The 19,101-nt window shown below is 39.9% G+C and overlaps 5 protein-coding genes across 5 annotated transcripts; 3 read left to right on the top strand and 2 right to left on the bottom strand. All coding sequences in view use genetic code 12, as the record gives it.

Annotated features, from left to right (window-relative positions):
* Positions 1-195: 195 nt before the first annotated feature.
* FCR1 (FCR1; zinc finger transcription factor) lies at positions 196-2,897 on the bottom strand. Its single transcript, XM_001382616.1, has one exon. The coding sequence runs from the start codon at positions 2,439-2,441 to the stop codon at positions 612-614; it is 1,830 nt and encodes a 609-aa protein (XP_001382653.2). The 5' UTR covers positions 2,442-2,897; the 3' UTR covers positions 196-611.
* Positions 2,898-7,075: 4,178 nt separating this feature from the next.
* PICST_81358 (predicted protein) lies at positions 7,076-11,738 on the top strand (the record flags this gene model as incomplete). Its single annotated transcript, XM_001383151.1, is given in 4 exon segments — positions 7,076-7,742; positions 7,770-10,792; positions 10,826-11,302; positions 11,315-11,738. 4 exon segments carry the CDS (start codon positions 7,076-7,078, stop codon positions 11,369-11,371), a joined length of 4,224 nt encoding a protein of 1,407 aa, XP_001383188.2.
* Positions 11,739-11,818: 80 nt separating this feature from the next.
* Positions 11,819-14,134, top strand: PICST_30203 (predicted protein; the record flags this gene model as incomplete). The annotated part of the gene is made up of 1 exon (XM_001383150.1): positions 11,819-14,134. The coding sequence occupies one exon, from the start codon at positions 11,819-11,821 to the stop codon at positions 14,132-14,134; it is 2,316 nt and encodes a 771-aa protein (XP_001383187.2).
* Positions 14,135-14,643: 509 nt separating this feature from the next.
* On the top strand, positions 14,644-16,450 carry TAF122 (TFIID subunit (TBP-associated factor)). The gene has a single exon (XM_001383149.1). The coding sequence runs from the start codon at positions 14,700-14,702 to the stop codon at positions 16,404-16,406; it is 1,707 nt and encodes a 568-aa protein (XP_001383186.2). The 5' UTR covers positions 14,644-14,699; the 3' UTR covers positions 16,407-16,450.
* A 22-nt stretch (positions 16,451-16,472) lies between these two features.
* PICST_87387 (predicted protein) lies at positions 16,473-18,965 on the bottom strand (the record flags this gene model as incomplete). The annotated part of the gene is made up of 1 exon (XM_001382615.1): positions 16,473-18,965. The coding sequence occupies one exon, from the start codon at positions 18,963-18,965 to the stop codon at positions 16,473-16,475; it is 2,493 nt and encodes an 830-aa protein (XP_001382652.2).
* Positions 18,966-19,101: the final 136 nt, after the last annotated feature.

Here is a 19,101-nt window from a genome sequence, read left to right as displayed (position 1 = left end):
CCGATCGAAGAACATTTCTACTATCTCCACAAAGAGTATTTTGCAGTATTTTGTAGATTCTATGCCAGTAATCAGTCCAGCACGAATTTTGAACTACGTCATAGAAGGCTGGAGCTAAGAAATATGCTACCATCTCAAATAGTAGTACAATTTTGGAATGTGGAGATCCTCGTATGACACTGAATTACAGATGCTGTAACTGATATTTTAATTACTAATAAATAATCGATCTAAATTATATACCACACATCAAAATGAACATTAGAGGGCCTCGAACTGCTTCCGTAGAAAATCAGGCGTGAAAATTATTAACTCTAATGAAGATGGCAAAGCAAAATCAAGCTTAATACAAGAAGTGAATGAACACTCGCGAACTGACGAGCAGAGAATGTTCGAAAATAATGGCAATGATAGTTTTAATTAGCAAGACCTGATGCCGTACGCGAATTATTTGCTTGCAGATGAATTGCGATTGCTGGCTGTGAGGCTGTTTAATTTTCCATTCCCAACCAGGTCCATGGTCTGGAGGTGGCTGTTTCTGCTACATTTCTGGTTGTTGAATGGCGATCGTTAGTTTCGTTGGTATCTGTAGACTCAAAGTGTAGATTCTCTTATGGGCTCTCGTGGATTGTAGGGTTAATCTTGAATGCAGTGGATGGAAGCTCATCAAAGGTCAAGACGAAATTGTCAAAGTCTTTGGAGCTATCCTGGTTGTCGTAGAATGGGAAGCCTTGATTCTGAGGCGACAACGATGTTGTGACTGTGCTGCTTCCTCCAAAGAGCGTTGGTGTAGTGTGAGCAACGATTATGCTTGGTGTAGTAGCATTAGAGTTCGTAGAAGAGACACTGGAGTAGCTCAGTCTCTTGCCAATGTAGTTTCCACTGATATGAAATTCATTTCCATTATTACTGACTACAGTTCCAGAAGTACTAGACTTGTTGGACAGAGAATGGGGATGGAATTGGGCTTTATGAACATGACCACTGTTTTTTGCTTTTTGGTGAGAAGGAGAACATGGACGTTGGATCAATGAAGAACTTGACCTTCTCAAGGTTTCAGGAGGTGGAGTAGCTGAACTGACAGGCATGGCCAAGTTGTGGTTTTCGTATTTCGAAGTTAATGAAGAAATAGAACCGCTCTTGGTCACGGAAGAAGGTGGTTGACCTTCACAACCCTGCGAGTTTGACAAGAAAATAGAGTTGGCTCTCCTAGGGAAGTTTTCAATCTCTGCTGGTGAAATTGAGGCGCTCTTTATGAATTTCTGTGATTGGAGTTGATGATTCTGAATCTGGGAGATTTGATGCGATGGCATCTTACCATGATGAAGCTGGCCCTGCGAATAACTTGAAACGGAATCCGTATCTATGTCGCTCATGGTGAAGTCGTTGTTGGAAGAGGCATACGAAGAAAGACTATTGGTATTGTTGGCATTCTCAAAATGTCCAGTTCCTGCTACAACTAGTCCCCCAGAGGAAAAACCTCCTAGGGAGAACTCGTTCAAGTTCAATTGCTCTGTCAAACTTGTCTGCAGCAATGCTGAAGCTGTTGGAGAAGTAATTGCCATGTCCTCTCCATCCTCGTACAAGACCGGATGGTCGTCTTCTCTCTTCACAGCGACTTGGTTATTTTGTCTTTTATTAGAAAACTGTGAATGTTGAAAAAGTTGATCCCGATGAACAGCCAAGCTACTTGGACTTGGTCCGAACTCTGTATGGTTATGGTTATGGTTTTCAATTTCATTCTTTTCTGTGACATTCAACTTGTGTTCAGCAAAAACCTTCAGGTACTTGTCCATGTTCTTGGGAACGTAGTTTGCTGCTAGCATAGCACCAGCTTCCCATTCTACAGGCAAATTATTAAGCAAGCCCTCGCTGTTGATAAGGTAGGATACGACTCTATTTATAGGAATGCTGTCCTCATCAGGTACAACCGTTGAATTGTGGTCAAGCTCGTCAATTGAAAAGTCCTTTTCCTTTTTAACCCTCGTCTGAGTGCCTGGTGATTGACTATCCTCATCAGACAGCAATTCATCATTAGAGTCAGACTCGAATTCTGTTTTCATTCTTCTGGTTCTCTTTCCGTCCTGGAGTATTTCTTCCAAGAAAGGCAAACTGGGTCTACTCAACTCGATTAACTTCTCCAATGACTTGGTCAAGATATCCAAACGAGTTTCTAGCAATTCTACATAGCCCTGAGGATGGTTCTTTTCCTTGGGCTTTTTCTTTTCTGTGAAGACACAGATCTTGTTATCAATTATGCAACGGTTGCAAGGCTTCTTACCATCACATTTCGTCTTCTTGATACGACAGGAGTCGCAAGCTTTTCCTACTCTCTTTTTCTTGATATGGCTCGAAGAGTAGCCGACGTTGCCGCTGGCCGAAATGCCTAGCGTGCTGTGACCGGCTTCGTCTGTAGGTGAAGGAGGAGATACAGGATTCATTCTGTCGAAGTCAAGTACAAACTGAATAGATATAATAGAAGTACTGGACAATTATGTACATGTGCTCCAGGAAGCTGGCGAACTCAATTCTGACTAATGGGTGCAATATCTTTCGACTAGTGGAACACGATAGTACAAAGTTCAAAGTGGAATTGAGATGGGTTTAGACTGATACGAGCTTATACCAATTGTTCAAAATACAATTCTTCTGATCAGGAGCAGATGTGTTATTAATAAGAAAACTCAATTGCTGGAGGAACAGGTGTCGGTATAACAAGCAGTATTAGTGCACTCTCAAACTCGGATTTAACAGTCCCTTACTAAGCTGGGACTATTGGTGTGGTTTAGTGGTAGGATGAGATGTCTACTACTGGGGCGGAAGTTACTCGGACGAGTGCTTCGAAGGTATGTCCAGCTTAGCCAGAGTCAGTACTAATTATAGTACACTTGTAGAGTTGGGTTGGAAGGATAGCAAAGACAGTAGAATAACGTCTCGAAAAAAACTTGTAAGCGAGAAACAAATTACAAATTTCAATTGGGTCAAAAGCGATATTGTGTGTCTTATATGTTAAATTTCGCTACATCGAATGTTACTCTACAAGAAAATACTCCAGATCAAGGCAATAGAGACAAATGGAGCATTCTGGAGGGTTTGATTGCTATCCTAGTTTCATTGCCTCCTGCACGTACTAGGCATTATTTTTTATGCGTCCGATTATTTTTGTCACGAATTTGAAAAATAACAGTTTTCATATTTTTTTTAGTGTCTAACCTTGTTAGTTTCTTTTTCTGCCGGCGGACGGGACAAACCTGGTAACGGGATCCTTGTTAATACCGGCTCGGATCTCCCTTACGGTATATCCGAGCACCTGTCTTAATCGAATTTTCATCTTCTTGTCCTGAAAAACGGTTCCACACATACTGGTGGTGTTCAACGTAGCGAAGGAAGCTCCTCCATTTGCCTGGTTTCACCTTACAGAGGCTATCCGGACAGATCACGGTCGGCCTGAGTTTGTCCCGAGCGCTGGCGAACATTATCGTACTTCAGTCTCTCTACAGCCGGCATTTGCTAGACAGCAGAGTTTTCTCTGTAGATGCAAATTGCGCTTGGTGCATTTGGAGCAGACCCAACTGTGGTTTCTTCCTGCAGTAACAGCTAGTCATTCAAATGACCTTTCCCTGCTTGCAGCAGAGTATTGAAATTTTGAGTGATTTTCTAACCTTACTCCAGGTTATTGAAGTCATAAATGTCGCATATCCAGGAAAAGAAAGTGCGACATTTTTATTGCCGGTTTACTAATCGAATAAAGCTGGTGATTCATCAATTACTAAGTGTTCTAGGTTCCTCCAACGAGCGGCTAACCATCGTGTAGTAGCTAAATTTGTAGAACGTCACTCTTGCGTAAACGGCGCATAATCAGTTTGCTGGCCCCATGTTTTGCGATAGCAAGGACTTCCGCAGCTTAGTTTATTTTCAATTCTTTAAATTCTCCTCGCGGAATACCAGAACAATTCCAGAACTTGAAAATTCCCTATGTAGAACCAGCTTCAAAAAAAGATCTGCCTTTCAATGATATGTTAAGTCTCCTTTTGGATTGTCTACATCCGATTTGGCTCCGCTTCACATATCATATAGGTTAGGTTATCATGTAGACTCTCGTATTTATCCATTCCCGAGGCTATTTTTCCCTAAATTTACTCATCCGTTGGTTGAAGCGGATAAGCAACTGTTCGGATGAGTAAATTAAGCCAAACGCACGAAGGGCTGAACGTTTCTAGCATTTAGCGGCGCGCCATTGTAAATGCAAGTGAAACTTTACGGTCGGAGCCAGTAGCGCTGCCACACACTATTTCATTGGCTGCAACATTGCAAGTCTGACTCCCACTTCACACGGCTATTCCCTGGCCGAACGAAGCTCTACAAGACTGCAGCAATAACCGTGGTTATGAACTCTTGCTGCAAAATGGATTACGAAAATGGATTTTTCTCTACCAGCATTCGAAAACCCAAATACAATCATATCACATATCCGTTTGTAGAAAGAAGTTCCAATCACTTGGCACGAATATAGTCAACGACAATTGTAACAATTGTAAATGTCAAAATAATAGTTTCCTTTATTAGCCGTGGCCCCCCTCACACACTTGAAAATAAACTAAGCTTTCTCCCCTATTCATGGTGAACAATAGCACTCAATACTTAAAGCTTCGGAGTTCCGTCAAATGGCAAAGCTAGACATAATACAGCATGTACTTGCTGTACCTGGATCATTTGCGTACATGACATTTTTAGACTAGGCTGTGGGCGTGGGTAAGTTAATTGCCGTTATAATTATCGCAGAAACAGTACTCTTTTCCAGAGTCATCTCCAGTTTTCATTATGACGCTGATTCTTACCATTTTTTGACGTATTCAAGCTTCAGCAAATTCTTCCTACATCTGACGGTTCTAGTATCTGCACCCTGTATATTTCATAATGATAATCAAGTGCTCTGCGGATTCCTTGTCTCAGACAATCTCAGGGGTAAACTTCTGCCCCTCACAATATCGTTCAACATCCACAGAAAAACGCACAGACACATCCATATCGCATATAGAATTATTATTCTCCGTATTTGAACTTGCTTGCAACTTTATTTCTAGGTCAGTCAAGTATGCATACTCTTGACTCTGCACGATTAACTGCCGGCTGATTTAAATACATGTACGTCCATATTTTGCAAGTCGATTACATTTTCTAGCAGCCCGTATTCTGCAAATGGATCATTCCCGCTCCTGAAGCTGTTTCCAACGTTATTTTATATTGTTATCGACCTCTAAATAAAGGTGTCATTGCATTTCTTCTGATTTGCGGTTCCGCTCTGTGCTTATCACTGTTGCTATTTTTTAGGCATCTGGTATATTTTATAGGGTAACCTTTTCTCCTCACGGTACACTACCGTCAATGGAAGTCTAGCCTGGATAATTTATCATCCACATTTCCTTTGTCTTCTGATAAAGGTTTAAGCCACTAGATAGAACCAACGGCAGCATTACCTTTTTGAGATGGACACATGAAACGCCGGAATGTCACAGAAACGAATAACCTAACCGTATAGCGGGTACGGCATCATTTGCATTGATAATATTTGATTTTCAAATCACGGCAGTTTGAGATTCAAAGATCAACATCTTATAGAAGCAACACAGTCCACACTTTTTCGTATCTCCATACATGGTTGACCACTACGGAATCCTCCGTTTCGATAAAAATAATACAGCAGTTACAAGTTTCACGGTTCCCAAGTTTCCATAGGTAAGAAATAGCCGTATTATTTAGATGGCTTGCATTATCAGAAAGAATGAACGAGTGACAGTTTCAATGACCAACTCTGAAGCTTTTCAGATTCATAGGAAGAATAAACGATCGTTCCAAAGTACGCAACAAAGTTGCAGTTAACACAGGAATACCTCAAATTTCAAAATACGCAATTGAATTGTTGACTTTGTTCGAAAAATTATAGTAGGTTTCTCCGGTAACAGTTTCCATCTTCTTTTGGTTCAATGATATGGATATGTGAAACGGAACTTGAATGACTTCAATGCCTTTGAAATTGCGAGAAATTTTGAGACAACTTTAAAAGAAGATACACACACTTTATGAGTTGTAACTCATTGGCTACTTGAAGCTTTATCCTTGACTTACTATATGAAAATACTATATGATAATACGGCTGTGTTCGCAGCCAAAAAATAAGCACTTCATCCTAAAGAGGGTAACATTTTACAGTTTTAGTGAAAAAATTTACAGTTTAGCCCAAAAAAATTAGAGAGCCTCACAAAACGCAATCAAACTGCACTTCAAGGGTGATGCGGTGGCTCAATGGTAGAGCTTTCGACTCCAGATCGAAGGGTTGCAGGTTCAATTCCTGTCCGTGTCAATTCCTTTCTTTTTTTGTTAATCACTTATAAGTTTCTATCGATTCATTAGGAATTCATTAGGATATGGAGTGGTGATCGTAAATAGATTGGCAGCAGATAATCTTTGTTTTTAATGCCAACTACAACAACGCGACAGTAGTGTTGACCATGAATTTCAGGCTTAAAAACACGATCACATCGAAGCCTGGAAAACGTAGACCATCTTCCGGGTCGCTCACCCTATTGAGACTTCAATGTAAACAAATGACTAACATTGTAGTTGTGGAATAATCTGAACTGCCAGTAGGATACCCTCGTAAATGCGGAACTCCCTAATGGAGTGCATTATTTTGCGATATGGAAACAATAATTAACAATTTTATTCGGACTATTTTAAACAATGCCGGTCTGTAAGATTAGAGATCGTATTCCGTAATATTAATTTCTAGAATGTGACAACGGTGACACTCATCCAATCATTCGGCCACCGTGAATCCTTTCAAAGTGAAGCCTCTGCAAACAATTTATCTTGCACTCTTACATATACTAAAGCTGACGGCTTCGGATAATAAAAGTTTAAAACGACTTAAGAAATCATGTCTCCTGCACCTCAATTTTCATTGAAAAATTATATCTGCAGAATTGCTAATCTGGAAGATTGCTCCGCTATCTTCTCTATATTCCCAAAGACAGCCTCGATCAGGTGCTCTATCCTCTAGCAAGAAAGATTGCACATGGCCAAAAAGACCAAAACCAAGCAGCAGGAAGAAACGCCTCCTCCAGGCAATGCGAAGGGTAAGAAAAACTCCAAATCTAAGGTAGAAGAACCACAGGATGAAGTCAAGAAACCACTTAGAGGTTTGGCTATAGGGGAAAACTTTGGATGGACGGGAAAACTTCCAGTAACCTTATTGAATGAATATTGCCAAAAACAAAAATGGGGCAAGCCCAGCTTCGATATGGTTAAGAAGGGGCAGGGATTTGTCTGTTTCTTTCATCTTAATTCGGTTAATCCGAAGACAAAAGAGCCGATCTCCATAAAATTCATACCCAAGTACGAACCAAAACTGACAACAAATGAAGCTAGGCATATGTCGGCTACGTATGTTTTGTACCGTATTAATTTCATCAAAAACATGAAAATGCTTCTTCCGAACATTTTCCGAGACTATTGGGTCGAACTCGAAAAGGAACGACTCGAAGTCTTGAAGAAAGACAAGTATAAGCATGACTTGGTATACAATGTCAATCCCTTCCAAGTATATATAGAGCAGCAAGAGTTGGTGCAGAAAAAGACTAAACAGGAACTTCTCCGGAAGGAAAATGAAAGTAAAATAAAGAAACCTTCTATCAGCATAGGCACTACTGTTGTTTCAGCTAAAGCAAGTACCGCCACCTCGAGTAATCATAGAAATCAAGGAAATACAGGTACAAAGGTCAACAAGATACCACAAACTATCAATGTGCCTACATTTCCAAGAAAAGTATGGGGCAATGCTCCATTCATTGACTTTCCACCGGAGATTCGTAGTTCCTTGGAACAGTCAATCCGTAAACATATCAATTGGATCATTGATAACGAACATCCAATGTCTCAAAATAAATCCAAGGCCGAGGAAAATCAGAAGTCATTGCTAGCATTAGGTTTTAGACAAATTCACATCGAAGAAGCTTTCAAGTACACTTCTTCGTTTGTAGATTCCTTGGAATGGCTCTTATTCCATATTCCTGAAGATGACCTTCCACCGCAATTCACTAAGACTGAAAAGGATTCTAGTGTCATGCTTAGAGTTTCCAAAGATATCAAGCTTGAGTATATGTTGAAACGGTTGTCAGAATCAGGTTTCGATAAAGATGACGTCTTGACTTCCTTAGAGGAATGCGAGTTTAACGAAGTGCAAGCTGGCGTCAAACTCACACGTACATTTTTAGAATTAGAGTCAGATCAAGAATTTGAAGCTACAGATTTGGAAGACTCTCAGAGCTTATGGGAACAAGAGCTAGAAGGAATAAAAATGATGGAGTCCAACAAAGTTACCTTTAATAATTCTGAGAAAACTATTGTAGATATTCAACTCAGACCACATAAGATCGCTGAAGACTTACTTAATGTTCGTCTACTCAAAAGCTTGCAATACCCTTGTGAGCTCCCTGGTATTCAAATCGTTGTGAACAACCCTTCCTTCAAATTAGCGAACTACATCAAGTTGTCAATTCTCTCTAGTTTGGTACAATACATCACCGAAAATGAAATTCTCGGTGAGTGCATGATTTTCAACATTATCGAATGGCTCGAGGAGAACATTTCTCGAATTATTGATAACCCAGGTCCTTTAATTCTGGAAGGAGTAATTAATAGAGCAACCCAAAGTAACAAGAAAAGGACCATTTCTACTACTACATCTCAAAACAAACAGTCGAGAATTAAAGTTAAACTGCCAAAGGAAATAGAAGCAGATAAACTTGCCTACAAGGCTAAGTTGACGTCAAAGGAAATGCAGAAGTCTTTGAAACAGAGAAGTTCCTTACCAGCTTGGAAAAAGAAAGAACAATTGGTGGACGTTATTAACTCCAACAAGGTTACCTTGGTGACAGGGGAGACTGGTTCGGGTAAATCCACTCAAATCGTGCAATTTATTCTCGATGATATGAACTCCAGGGGCAATTTTTCCGGCAAGATTATGTGTACTCAACCAAGACGTATTTCTACCCTTGGTCTTGCTGATAGAATATCGGAAGAACGTTTGGATAAAGTTGGCGGAGAAACAGGGTACATTATTAGAGGTGAAAATAAAACCAGTAAAGATACCCGAATATCATTTGTGACTACAGGTGTTCTTTTGAGAATGTTGCAATCTTTCCTTGCATCTTCCAGTTCACATCAGACTTCTATTTTTGATGAGTTAGAATACATCTTCATTGATGAAGTTCACGAACGTTCCGTGGATAGTGATTTTTTACTCATCATATTAAAAAAGACCATGAATCGTTTTCCTAACCTTAAGATTGTCCTAATGTCTGCAACCATAAGTGTCGAGATCTTCAAAAACTTTTTCAATACACCTTTAAATCATATTCATATTGAAGGTAGAACATTTCCAATTGAAGACTACTACTTAGATCAAATTATTGATGATATCGACTACACCGTGGAAACTGCAAATGGAATTGTGAAACCAAGGGCGGATTCTCATTACTTTGAGAAGGGAAACATTAATTTCGACTTAGTTGCTAGGTTGTGTTTGCACATCGATGATAAACTTGATTCCGAGGGAAATGATGGCTCCATCTTAATATTCTTACCAGGTATCATGGAGATTAATCAATGTGTCTCCATTATTGAGAGAGCCTTCTCGAAGAGGGACAAACCATCTTGGACGCTCCCATTACACTCAGCATTGTCTTCTATGGAACAGAAACGAGTCTTTAAGGTACCAGCGAAGGGTACAAGAAAGATTGTGGTGTCTACAAACGTTGCAGAAACTTCGATTACTATTCCCGACTGTGTGGTGGTCGTTGATGGAGGTAGATCGAAGACGATGTTCTATGATCCCGAAAAGAATACAACTAGATTAATTGAAAACTGGTGTTCCAAGGCCGAAATTGGACAGCGGAGAGGTAGATCAGGTCGTGTAACCAATGGTAACTGCTACCATCTTTATACCAAAGAAATTGAAACCAAAATGAGACAACAGGCCGTTCCTGAAATCAAACGGACAAGACTTGAAAATTTGTACTTAGTTGTGAAATCCATGGGCATAAGGAGTGTTGATGAATTCTTGAACAGTGGTATCGACGCTCCGGATCAATCGTCGTTGAAAACTTCGAAGAAATTCTTAAAAGAAATTGGTGCTTTGGATGCTGATACTGAAGAATTATCGCACCTCGGTAAGTATTTATCATATCTTCCAACGGATCTCCAGAGTGGTAAATTGCTCATTCTTGGTTGTATATTTGGATGTTTAGATATATGCTTGACATTAGCATCTATCAGCTCTACTGGTAATCCTTTTTTCAATCTTGCAGACAAAAGAGCGGAGATCAAGCAAAAGAGAAGAGAGTTTTCCCAGAACCAAGGAGACTTTGTCGCCATAGCTAATGCATATGCAGAATACGATAAAATGAAACAAAATGGCGAGAACACCAAGAAATTCATTTCTCTGAACTACTTGTCATTTATTACATTGAATGATATCTCGTCTACAAGGGTACAATACATTTCTTTACTTAAGGATCTTGGATTTGTTCCACATGGATACTCACACAGGAATCGTAATGTCGATTTTAACTTTCTTAATAGAAATAACGAAAATTTCGGAGTCATAAGAGCTATTATCACGGCTTCTTTCTATCCTCAGATTGCTAGAGTCCAGCTTCCCGACCCCAAATATGTGAAGTCGGCAGTGGGATCTGTGGCAGTAGATCCGGAAGCTTCATTGACCAAGTTCTGGGTCCGTAATGAAGAATATGTCGATCTTGTGGAGAGCAACAAAAACTTGGGAGATGTATTACCAGCCAATAGGGCCAGAGTTCACAACAGTTCTGTTATTTTTGATGACAATTCTGTTGACGGATCACTCAGCGAAAAGATATTAGAACAAGCTACGGATGAGGAAGGAAATCTCGATTTCGTAAAGGCAAGAGAATTGTACGATTTGACTCCGCAGGCACCTAAGGGAGGTAATCCAATTCTTAAATCACCATTTGTGGTGTACGGAAGATCACACCAGACTTTTGCATTTTTCTTGAGTGACATCACTCCTACCAGTACAATTGCTGCCTTATTATTTGGAGGTAGCATAGGCTACAATTTGAGCGACCAACTTTCGAATGGACCTACTGGGATTGTGTTGGACAATTGGTTGCCAATTCGAACGTGGTACAAGAATGGTGTTCTAATCAAACGACTCAGAAAACTAGTGGATGGAATGATCGAAGACAGGTTATCCAGTCCCCATTACGTGAACAGTCAGTCAAAAGATGCCAATGACGACATTCTTGCAGTTGTTGAGCAATTGTTGGCACTTTAGAAATGGCTGCAAAATCGATTAGAGAAAACGATACAAAAACTCCAACAGAAAAGTATCAAACCGGAAATACCCAAAACGGAAACCATGTCACGAGCGCAAATTACAGTGCGTATAAAATAGAAGCTTAAGTATTGCTTTTTTGTGCGCAGAAGATCTCTTGATATGTCAGAAATGTCGCGCGACATTTCGATGGCTGACAAATTGCGAAATCCAGCCACAGTTATTCCATCTTGATTTCAAACTCCAGATTCTTAGTAATAGATACAACTGGATCATTCTTCATATATTTATAGAGTCAGAACCACTAGATTGGTGAAATAAGCATTTTTTGTACATACATTTAATCTACAGCATTTGCATTTAATATACTACTAGACTTTCCAAACGAATACAATCTGATCTTCATCATTCTGATACAGACAGACACAAAATTATAGCCAACTCCCAATGGCTGATCTTGAGCCGTTAAAGTCTCCAATCGAGAAGAATGTCCTGGATGTGGAGGTCGAGGTCTCGGAACCGCTACTTCCTCGAAGAAGTAATGCTGAAACCATAAAATCGTACAAATCCTATGGTTCGGTTGAGGTGGTCAGTTCTCCGAGTTCTTCAGACGACTCCGAGGATAACGAGGATCTTGATCCGGACGTCTTAGAATTGCCTAAGATAATTAGGGAAGCGGTTCCCTTAGTGGATGATCCTTCCATTCCAGTTTTGACTTTCAGATACTTTCTTTTGTCGACAGTTTTCATAATCCCTGGAGCCTTTATAGACACTATGAATTCATACAGAACGACTTCAGCAGCATACTCCATATTTTTTGTACAAATAGTGTCCCATTGGGCCGGGAAGTATCTTGCAAGAACACTTCCAAGGAAACAAATCAAGTTCTTCGGATTCAAAATTGACCTAAACCCTGGACCATGGTCTATCAAGGAAACAGTCATGGTAACCATCACGGCTAATAGTGGAGCCACCGGTAATTTAGCCACAAATGCTATCTCTTTAGCTGATTTATACTTTGGAGAAAAAGTTCCTGCCATTGTGGCTGTCGGGTTTATGTGGGCGATTGTCTTTGTAGGCTATTCGTACGCTGCAATTGCTAAGAACTTTTTGCTCTACGATCCTCAGTTCTCTTGGCCCCAGGCACTTATGCAGACGACGTTGTTGCAGTCTCAGGCAAAATCTGACAAGTCAAGTAGAGGTGGTTCTAAGCAGATGAGAGTATTCTTCACAGTACTTTTAGGGGTGACGGCATGGCAGTTCTTTCCAGAATTTCTTTTCCCAATGACGTCTTCGTTGGCTATTTTATGTTGGATAGCTCCATATAATGAAACGGTGAACTTCATAGGCTCTGGTTTGGGTGGAATGGGAGTACTCAACTTTTCTTTGGATTGGGCCAATATTACCTCGTCGATTATGTTGTATCCTTACTGGATACAGGTCATTCAGTTCATAGCCTTTGTCATTGGAGCCTGGATTCTTATTCCTTTGGTTAAATGGGGTGGAATTGGATCTTTCAAAGGAGGTTTAATGTCGAACAGCCTTTTCCAAGGGAATGGCTTACCTTACCCCACAAATGAGCTTTTGACCCAAGATTTGAAGTTGAACTTAACTGCCTATGAACAATTTGGTCCCATCCATTTAGGAGCCCAAAGAGCATGGAATATGTTCTTTGACTACGCTGCTTACGTTAGTGGTACAACATGGGTTGTACTCTTTGGATACGACAAATTCAAATCGTCTTTCAAGCATTTAATCACCAGAGATAAAGATACCAAAGTTCAGTACACAGATAGATTAAATAAATTGCGAGCTAGATATGAAGAAGTTCCAATCTACTGGTATTTGGTGCTATTCCTTATTTCCTTCACCGTCTTGATGTCTATCTTCCTCAATGGATACATGTTCATGCCATGGTGGGCTGCCATCGTAGCCTTAGTCATGGGTTCTATCATCGTTACCCCATTGGCCTGGCTTTATGCCTTGTCCAACTTCCAGTTGGCTATAGGTACATTCAACGAGCTTGTATACGGATACATGGTTCAGAACTTGGAACTGAAGCATCCTGCTGGAGCCTTAGTTTTCGGCTCAATTGCTGGCAATGCCTGGTATAGAGCCCAATACCATCTTGAATGTATGAGATTGGGATTCTACAACCACTTACCACCTCGGGCCGTGTTTTTCTCTCAATTGTATGGTGAAATGATTGGGGTTCCCATCAACTATTTGGCTGTTAGATGGGTGTTGAGTACCAAGAGAGAATTTCTCAATGGCTCTAAGATTGATCCTTTGCATCAATGGACTGGCCAAACAATAACCTCGAATCATACCAATGCTATTCAGTATGTGGTTTTGGGCCCTTCCAGATTATTTGAAAATTACCCTCTTTTACCCTATGGTTTTGTTTTGGGATTAGTGGCTCCATTCATCTTCTTCAAGTTGCATCAAAGGTACCCCAACCTGAACTGGAACCTCTGGAACACCACTGTGTTCTTTTCTAGCATGAGTAGATTTTATGGAAATATTTCCACAGGATACTTCTCCAGATTTATAGGAGGCACTATTTCAATGTACTGGGGAGTCAGGTATAAGCACGCCTTGTGGAAGAAGTATAACTATCTTTTGGCAGCTGCTTTTGACACTGGTTATAATTTGGCAATCTTGCTCATATTCTTGATCTTTTCCGTGGGAACAAGTTACAACATGCCCAACTGGTGGGGCAACAATGCCACCAGCATCGAAAGATGTTTTGCATTATTTTAGCATAGATGTACTATATTTAATAGATTGAATGTATATTAGAACAGCAAATAAATGCTGTAATATAAAAACAGTATTAAGCGTAAACCTATTCAGATGTCTTTTCAACAAATTTGAAATCTAGTAAATTCTAAAAGGATACATTCGACAATATAAATGGAAATGTGAAAAATATATGGACATATCTTGAGTAGCCTGTTTTCGCAGCCAGAGCCAACAAGACATATACAGTCCAGAATTTTAGTTCTAAGTTTGTAACGAGTTTTACTTCTATGAGAATCTTAACAGTCAAGAATAATAAGAGAAGTTAACAAATCGCCTACGAGACAGGAAGTTGTTTAAGGGATACGGTATATATACCACACCAGTATATCATGTTAGGTATAGTCTTCCATGATAATTCTGCACAACTTCTTTATCACAATTAGTCACATGATACAAGCCACATGATTGAATAACAAAAGTTTCCAAAGTTCCAACTCAAATTCAAAAACAATCTACTATATCCAATTCATTTTTTCTTCCATATACTTCCATATATCCATTTATTTCATCCACACTCCTCACAATGGAGTCTACAAATGCTCCCGATTCCGCACAGCCGAGCCCGGATACGGGTGGATTGTCAGGTTCTGCTTCGGCTACAGCTAGTGTATCCATTTCCAATGCTTCGACAGGGACGTCCACGCCGCTGATTCCCAACATTGAGCCTAATCAAGCAGCACAACTAGCACAGCGGTTCACCAACGAAATAGAATTGGCTAAGGCCGCGGGATCTGATGTGGAAAAAGCAAAACAGCATTACCAAAAGGCAGAATCGATAAAGCGCATCTTAATCTCATACAGAGCGCAGAAGAAAGCCAAACAGGATGCAGCAAATTCTTCAGCGAATGCTGATTCCAACACAAACTCGAATGGTAATTCTAATTCAAACTCAAGCACTAATTTAAACTCTAGTTTGACAAATAATCCTTCAAATCCAACTACTTCAAATGATTCAAATGCTTCATCGGCTTCAAAATCCATAAGTGCAGTACAATCACCTGCTTCAGCAATCCAATCTCCAGTTCCAGTTCCGTCTGTGGCGCTGCTTGCGGACACTTCTAGCCAATTACCACAAGTATCCAGACCACAAACTCCGAGTGAAATCAATACCAAAGCTGTCACTATTGATCTTTTCAACCAGGTCAGATCGAGTTTGCAAGATTTACTTAAAAAGATTCAAGTTCTAGAAGATTCGAAAACAGCCGAAACAGACCCAACTAGAATTGAAAGCACCAATACCGAATTGGCAAAATTGAAACCAAAAGTTTCTCAGTACCAGAAAATCGCCGTATATATGAAAAACCAACTTATACAACAAGGAAAGCTCAGTGCTAACGGCGGGCCACTTTCACAAGCAATGTCAAGCCAACCGTCACCGTCACCTGTCAATAGCACGAGACCTTCTACTGGTGAAAACACTCCAGTTGTTCAACCTTTAACGCTGAAAACAGATCTGAAACCAGAAATATCAAACAGCAAACTCTCCAATGATTCCAAGTTTGTAGCACCTGCTTCTTCAGACCAGCCTGGTGCTCAATCTGGAGTTCAATCCTCGTCTTTTGTGGCTGCTAGAACAGGGCCCTTAGGTTCGTTGACGAATCCTATAGACTCTTCAACTCAAAGACCTCAGCCATTCACGGCTACTTCTTCCTATTCAGCTTTAGGAAGAGCAGCTATTCCCACATCTACAAGTGCTGCAAACTTGAGAACAACTAGTTCTTTTGTTTCCAGACCAGGTATAGGTAACGGTATTCGTCCTGGCTTGGGAATGCACTCGGCTACAGATTTCAACTCGTACTCCACCTTAAGCAGCATTCACAGCAACACTTCTTCCAATTTCTCCGACAATGGTGGCAGAGTATTGACAAAGAGGAAACTCGTAGATCTAGTCAACAACATTGGAATGGATGAAGGTGATGCCAAAACAACTATGGACAACGATGTAGAGGAAATCTTGCTTGACTTGGCCGATGAGTTCATCTCGTCTGTCACAGGATTTGCCTGTCAGATAGCCAAACATCGTAAAGTAGACAAAGTAGACATCAGAGACTTTCAACTTCACTTGGAGAGAAACTGGGGCATAAAAGTTCCTGACTTTTCGCTTGATGAAACGAAGTCTGTAAGAAAATGGACTCCAAGTGCTGATTATGCAGCCAAGGTGTCGGAAATCGAGTCTGCACAGTCCAATGGCAACGAAACTTCAAAGGTAGACTTTTCTTCCAAGAAGTAAATGTAACGAACCAAGATTTTGTATATTATGAACATCTTTGTATAACATATAGATACTCAATTAATGCTATTCCTTTAGCTTGTAAGATTGCTGGGTAATTTCCAACTTCTCTTCATCAACTAGCCAGTCCAAATAGTCTTCCAATTTACTGTCATCAATAGTTCCAAAATCGAACTTGTCTTTTGGGACAGTCAACTTCAACAAAGTCTTCACTCTCTCAAACTTCAAATATGAGATATTTTCTAGCATCGACTTCAAGTACGGCCAGAGCACTTCCAACTCTTTAAACTTGAGATTGATAGATTTATCAGACCCAGAATTTGCTAGAGTAGCAGCTGAAGGAATAGACGCAGAATGAAGAACATCTTCTTCAGCGTCGTCTTCGTTGACAATAAACAAAGTCTTCGTTAGCTCAAGCAAAACTCCTTCCTTCACCCAAAAAGACAAACCTTTGGAAACCATATATGGAGACATATTTAATTTCTTTGAAATGAAATCTACAGAAAGCTCACTCGAATTGTCATCAAAAAGAGAAATAATAGCAGCTCTATCAGGAGTAACTTCAAAGTTTTGCGTAATCTTGTTGTTGAACGAAAGTTCAATTTTTACTGATCCAAGACTGGGCAAAAATTTCAATGACCGCCCTTTCATATAACTAGTGTAGTCACTATTGTATGCCTCAAACTTGATATTGATTTCTGGAGGTAAATTGAAATTATCATTTTCGGATAAATTCTCCAACACAGTTGGCCAAAACAAATGAGACAATATAGAAGTATGGAAATTCGGAGCTTGTATTCCCAGTCTGGCGGTCAATTTCTTGTTAAGAACCTTACTCTCTTTGATGTCCTTAATCATGATATCCAAAGTTGTAAACTCATTCTTGCCAAACCTAAGCTTGAGCAAATTGAGGCGTTCCTCTATATCCGTAACATCGTAATTATGCAAGTTGACCAAGCGTTGACCAAATAGTTTTGTGAATTCATTTATGAAGATCTCATTGGAATCAAAGATGGATATCAACGACTCGATTATGTCACTGACCTTGCCTTTCTTGAAATCTGGCAAGGCGTCTATTGGATCAGGAACCCAGTTCATATCAAGAGAATCTTCCACAACGCTTCTCTTTTTCGAAGTCTTGGCTTTGGCCCTTCTTAATTCCTTTGCTAATTCTATCAATTCATTGGAAGATTCATCATCATCCAATAGACCATGTACGATTTTGATGATTATATCTTCTCTAGTCTTTAGATAGCGCCTAATAGGACGCACTACTTTATCAAGCAAGACACCCTTTGGATCTATAATTAGGAATGATTTGATAGTCTTGGTATAAGTGGTTATGACATCTACAGTGTTTGCCCCAGAATGAAGCAAATTCTTGTGGCACAAATCCACAAAAGTATCTACAAGTTTGGCTCTTTGATAAGCCTGGGACTTCAATGAATAGTTCGCCAAATACGAGAAATTCGATAGGTTGGTGATGTCGTTGATCAAGTTAGTGGAATGATGAGATTGATCTGGGGTTTGGTTATAGTGGTGATGATTGAATTTTGTCAGCAAACATTGGTACAATTCGTAGAGTCCATCTGAACTGTTGGGATAGTACAAGATGATGCTATAGATTTCTTTAATTCTCAACGAGACCAACTCTAACTGTGCCAATTTTATTAGGTCGTACAAATACACGTTGTTTACAGAATTGGTGAGGTTTAAATCTGCCGAATAGCTGGCTATAATGGAGAAGTTGGGGTATATTTCGTTCTGGATAAATTCTGTAATTGTTTCAAGAAGCGGCTTATCCCATATTCCCGAACAATTGGCTATGATAAACAGCTTGATCTTCTGTATAGATAACTGTATCAAGAGCTGATTGATATCCTTGTTCAAGTTTATGGATATCAAGGTGGTAAAGATGTCTATAAGATTTACTGAGTTGTCTGAAAACGGATTTGCTAGGGTATTTTTGAAAACATAGACATCAAGAAATTCCCTAAGAGACTGCAAAAAATAGGTATCTTCTTGATGTTGGCTTTGTTCGGAATTTTTCGAATTCTGTCGTATTATCAAGTTGCTATAGAAAAGCGAGTTGATATTACGTGTGCACAAGTTTCTAGCCAACGGTGAGAGATTCAAGTGAATCAAGCTGCTGTTGTAGTATGTGGTGATGGTTTTTATTATATGGAAGTAGTCTAGAAACACCAACTGAGCTGTGGGCATGGAATTGTAGAAATTGGCAAAGAACTCATTGAAACGAACAGAAATAGAGTTCTGGTACAAACGCACAAATTCCAATTGGTTAGTTTCGTCCTTTAGACAACTACGAATCGCTGCCCTAACACGTTGACTTGGATCAGACACTTTATCTGGAGCCAATCGCAGCTTTATCTGATTCACAGAGAAGTTATTCTGCAACAATGAAGGCGGGAAGTAAGGCTGGAGATGATTGAGCATAAGATCTATATCGTTGTCGATATCCGACGATGAAGACGACAAATCGTTCAAGGTTGGTTTGGGAATCACCCACTCTATATGATCTTTGCTGATCGGAGTCTCCATCATCTTCGTTGGTGGAATTAGAGAGAGATTAGATTAAGATGTAATTGAATTGTTTATGTTATTGTGGAGACATTTTGTAGATAGTAGAGATGCGTGCAGGAGCATACATAAGATTATGATGGGTTCAGAAGGTGAA

This window comes from Scheffersomyces stipitis, chromosome 2 (assembly GCF_000209165.1).
Source record: "Scheffersomyces stipitis CBS 6054 chromosome 2, complete sequence".
NCBI lineage: Eukaryota > Fungi > Ascomycota > Pichiomycetes > Serinales > Debaryomycetaceae > Scheffersomyces > Scheffersomyces stipitis.
Note: the sequence above shows the minus strand (reverse complement) of the source record. Positions and strands in the feature narration are given on the sequence as shown.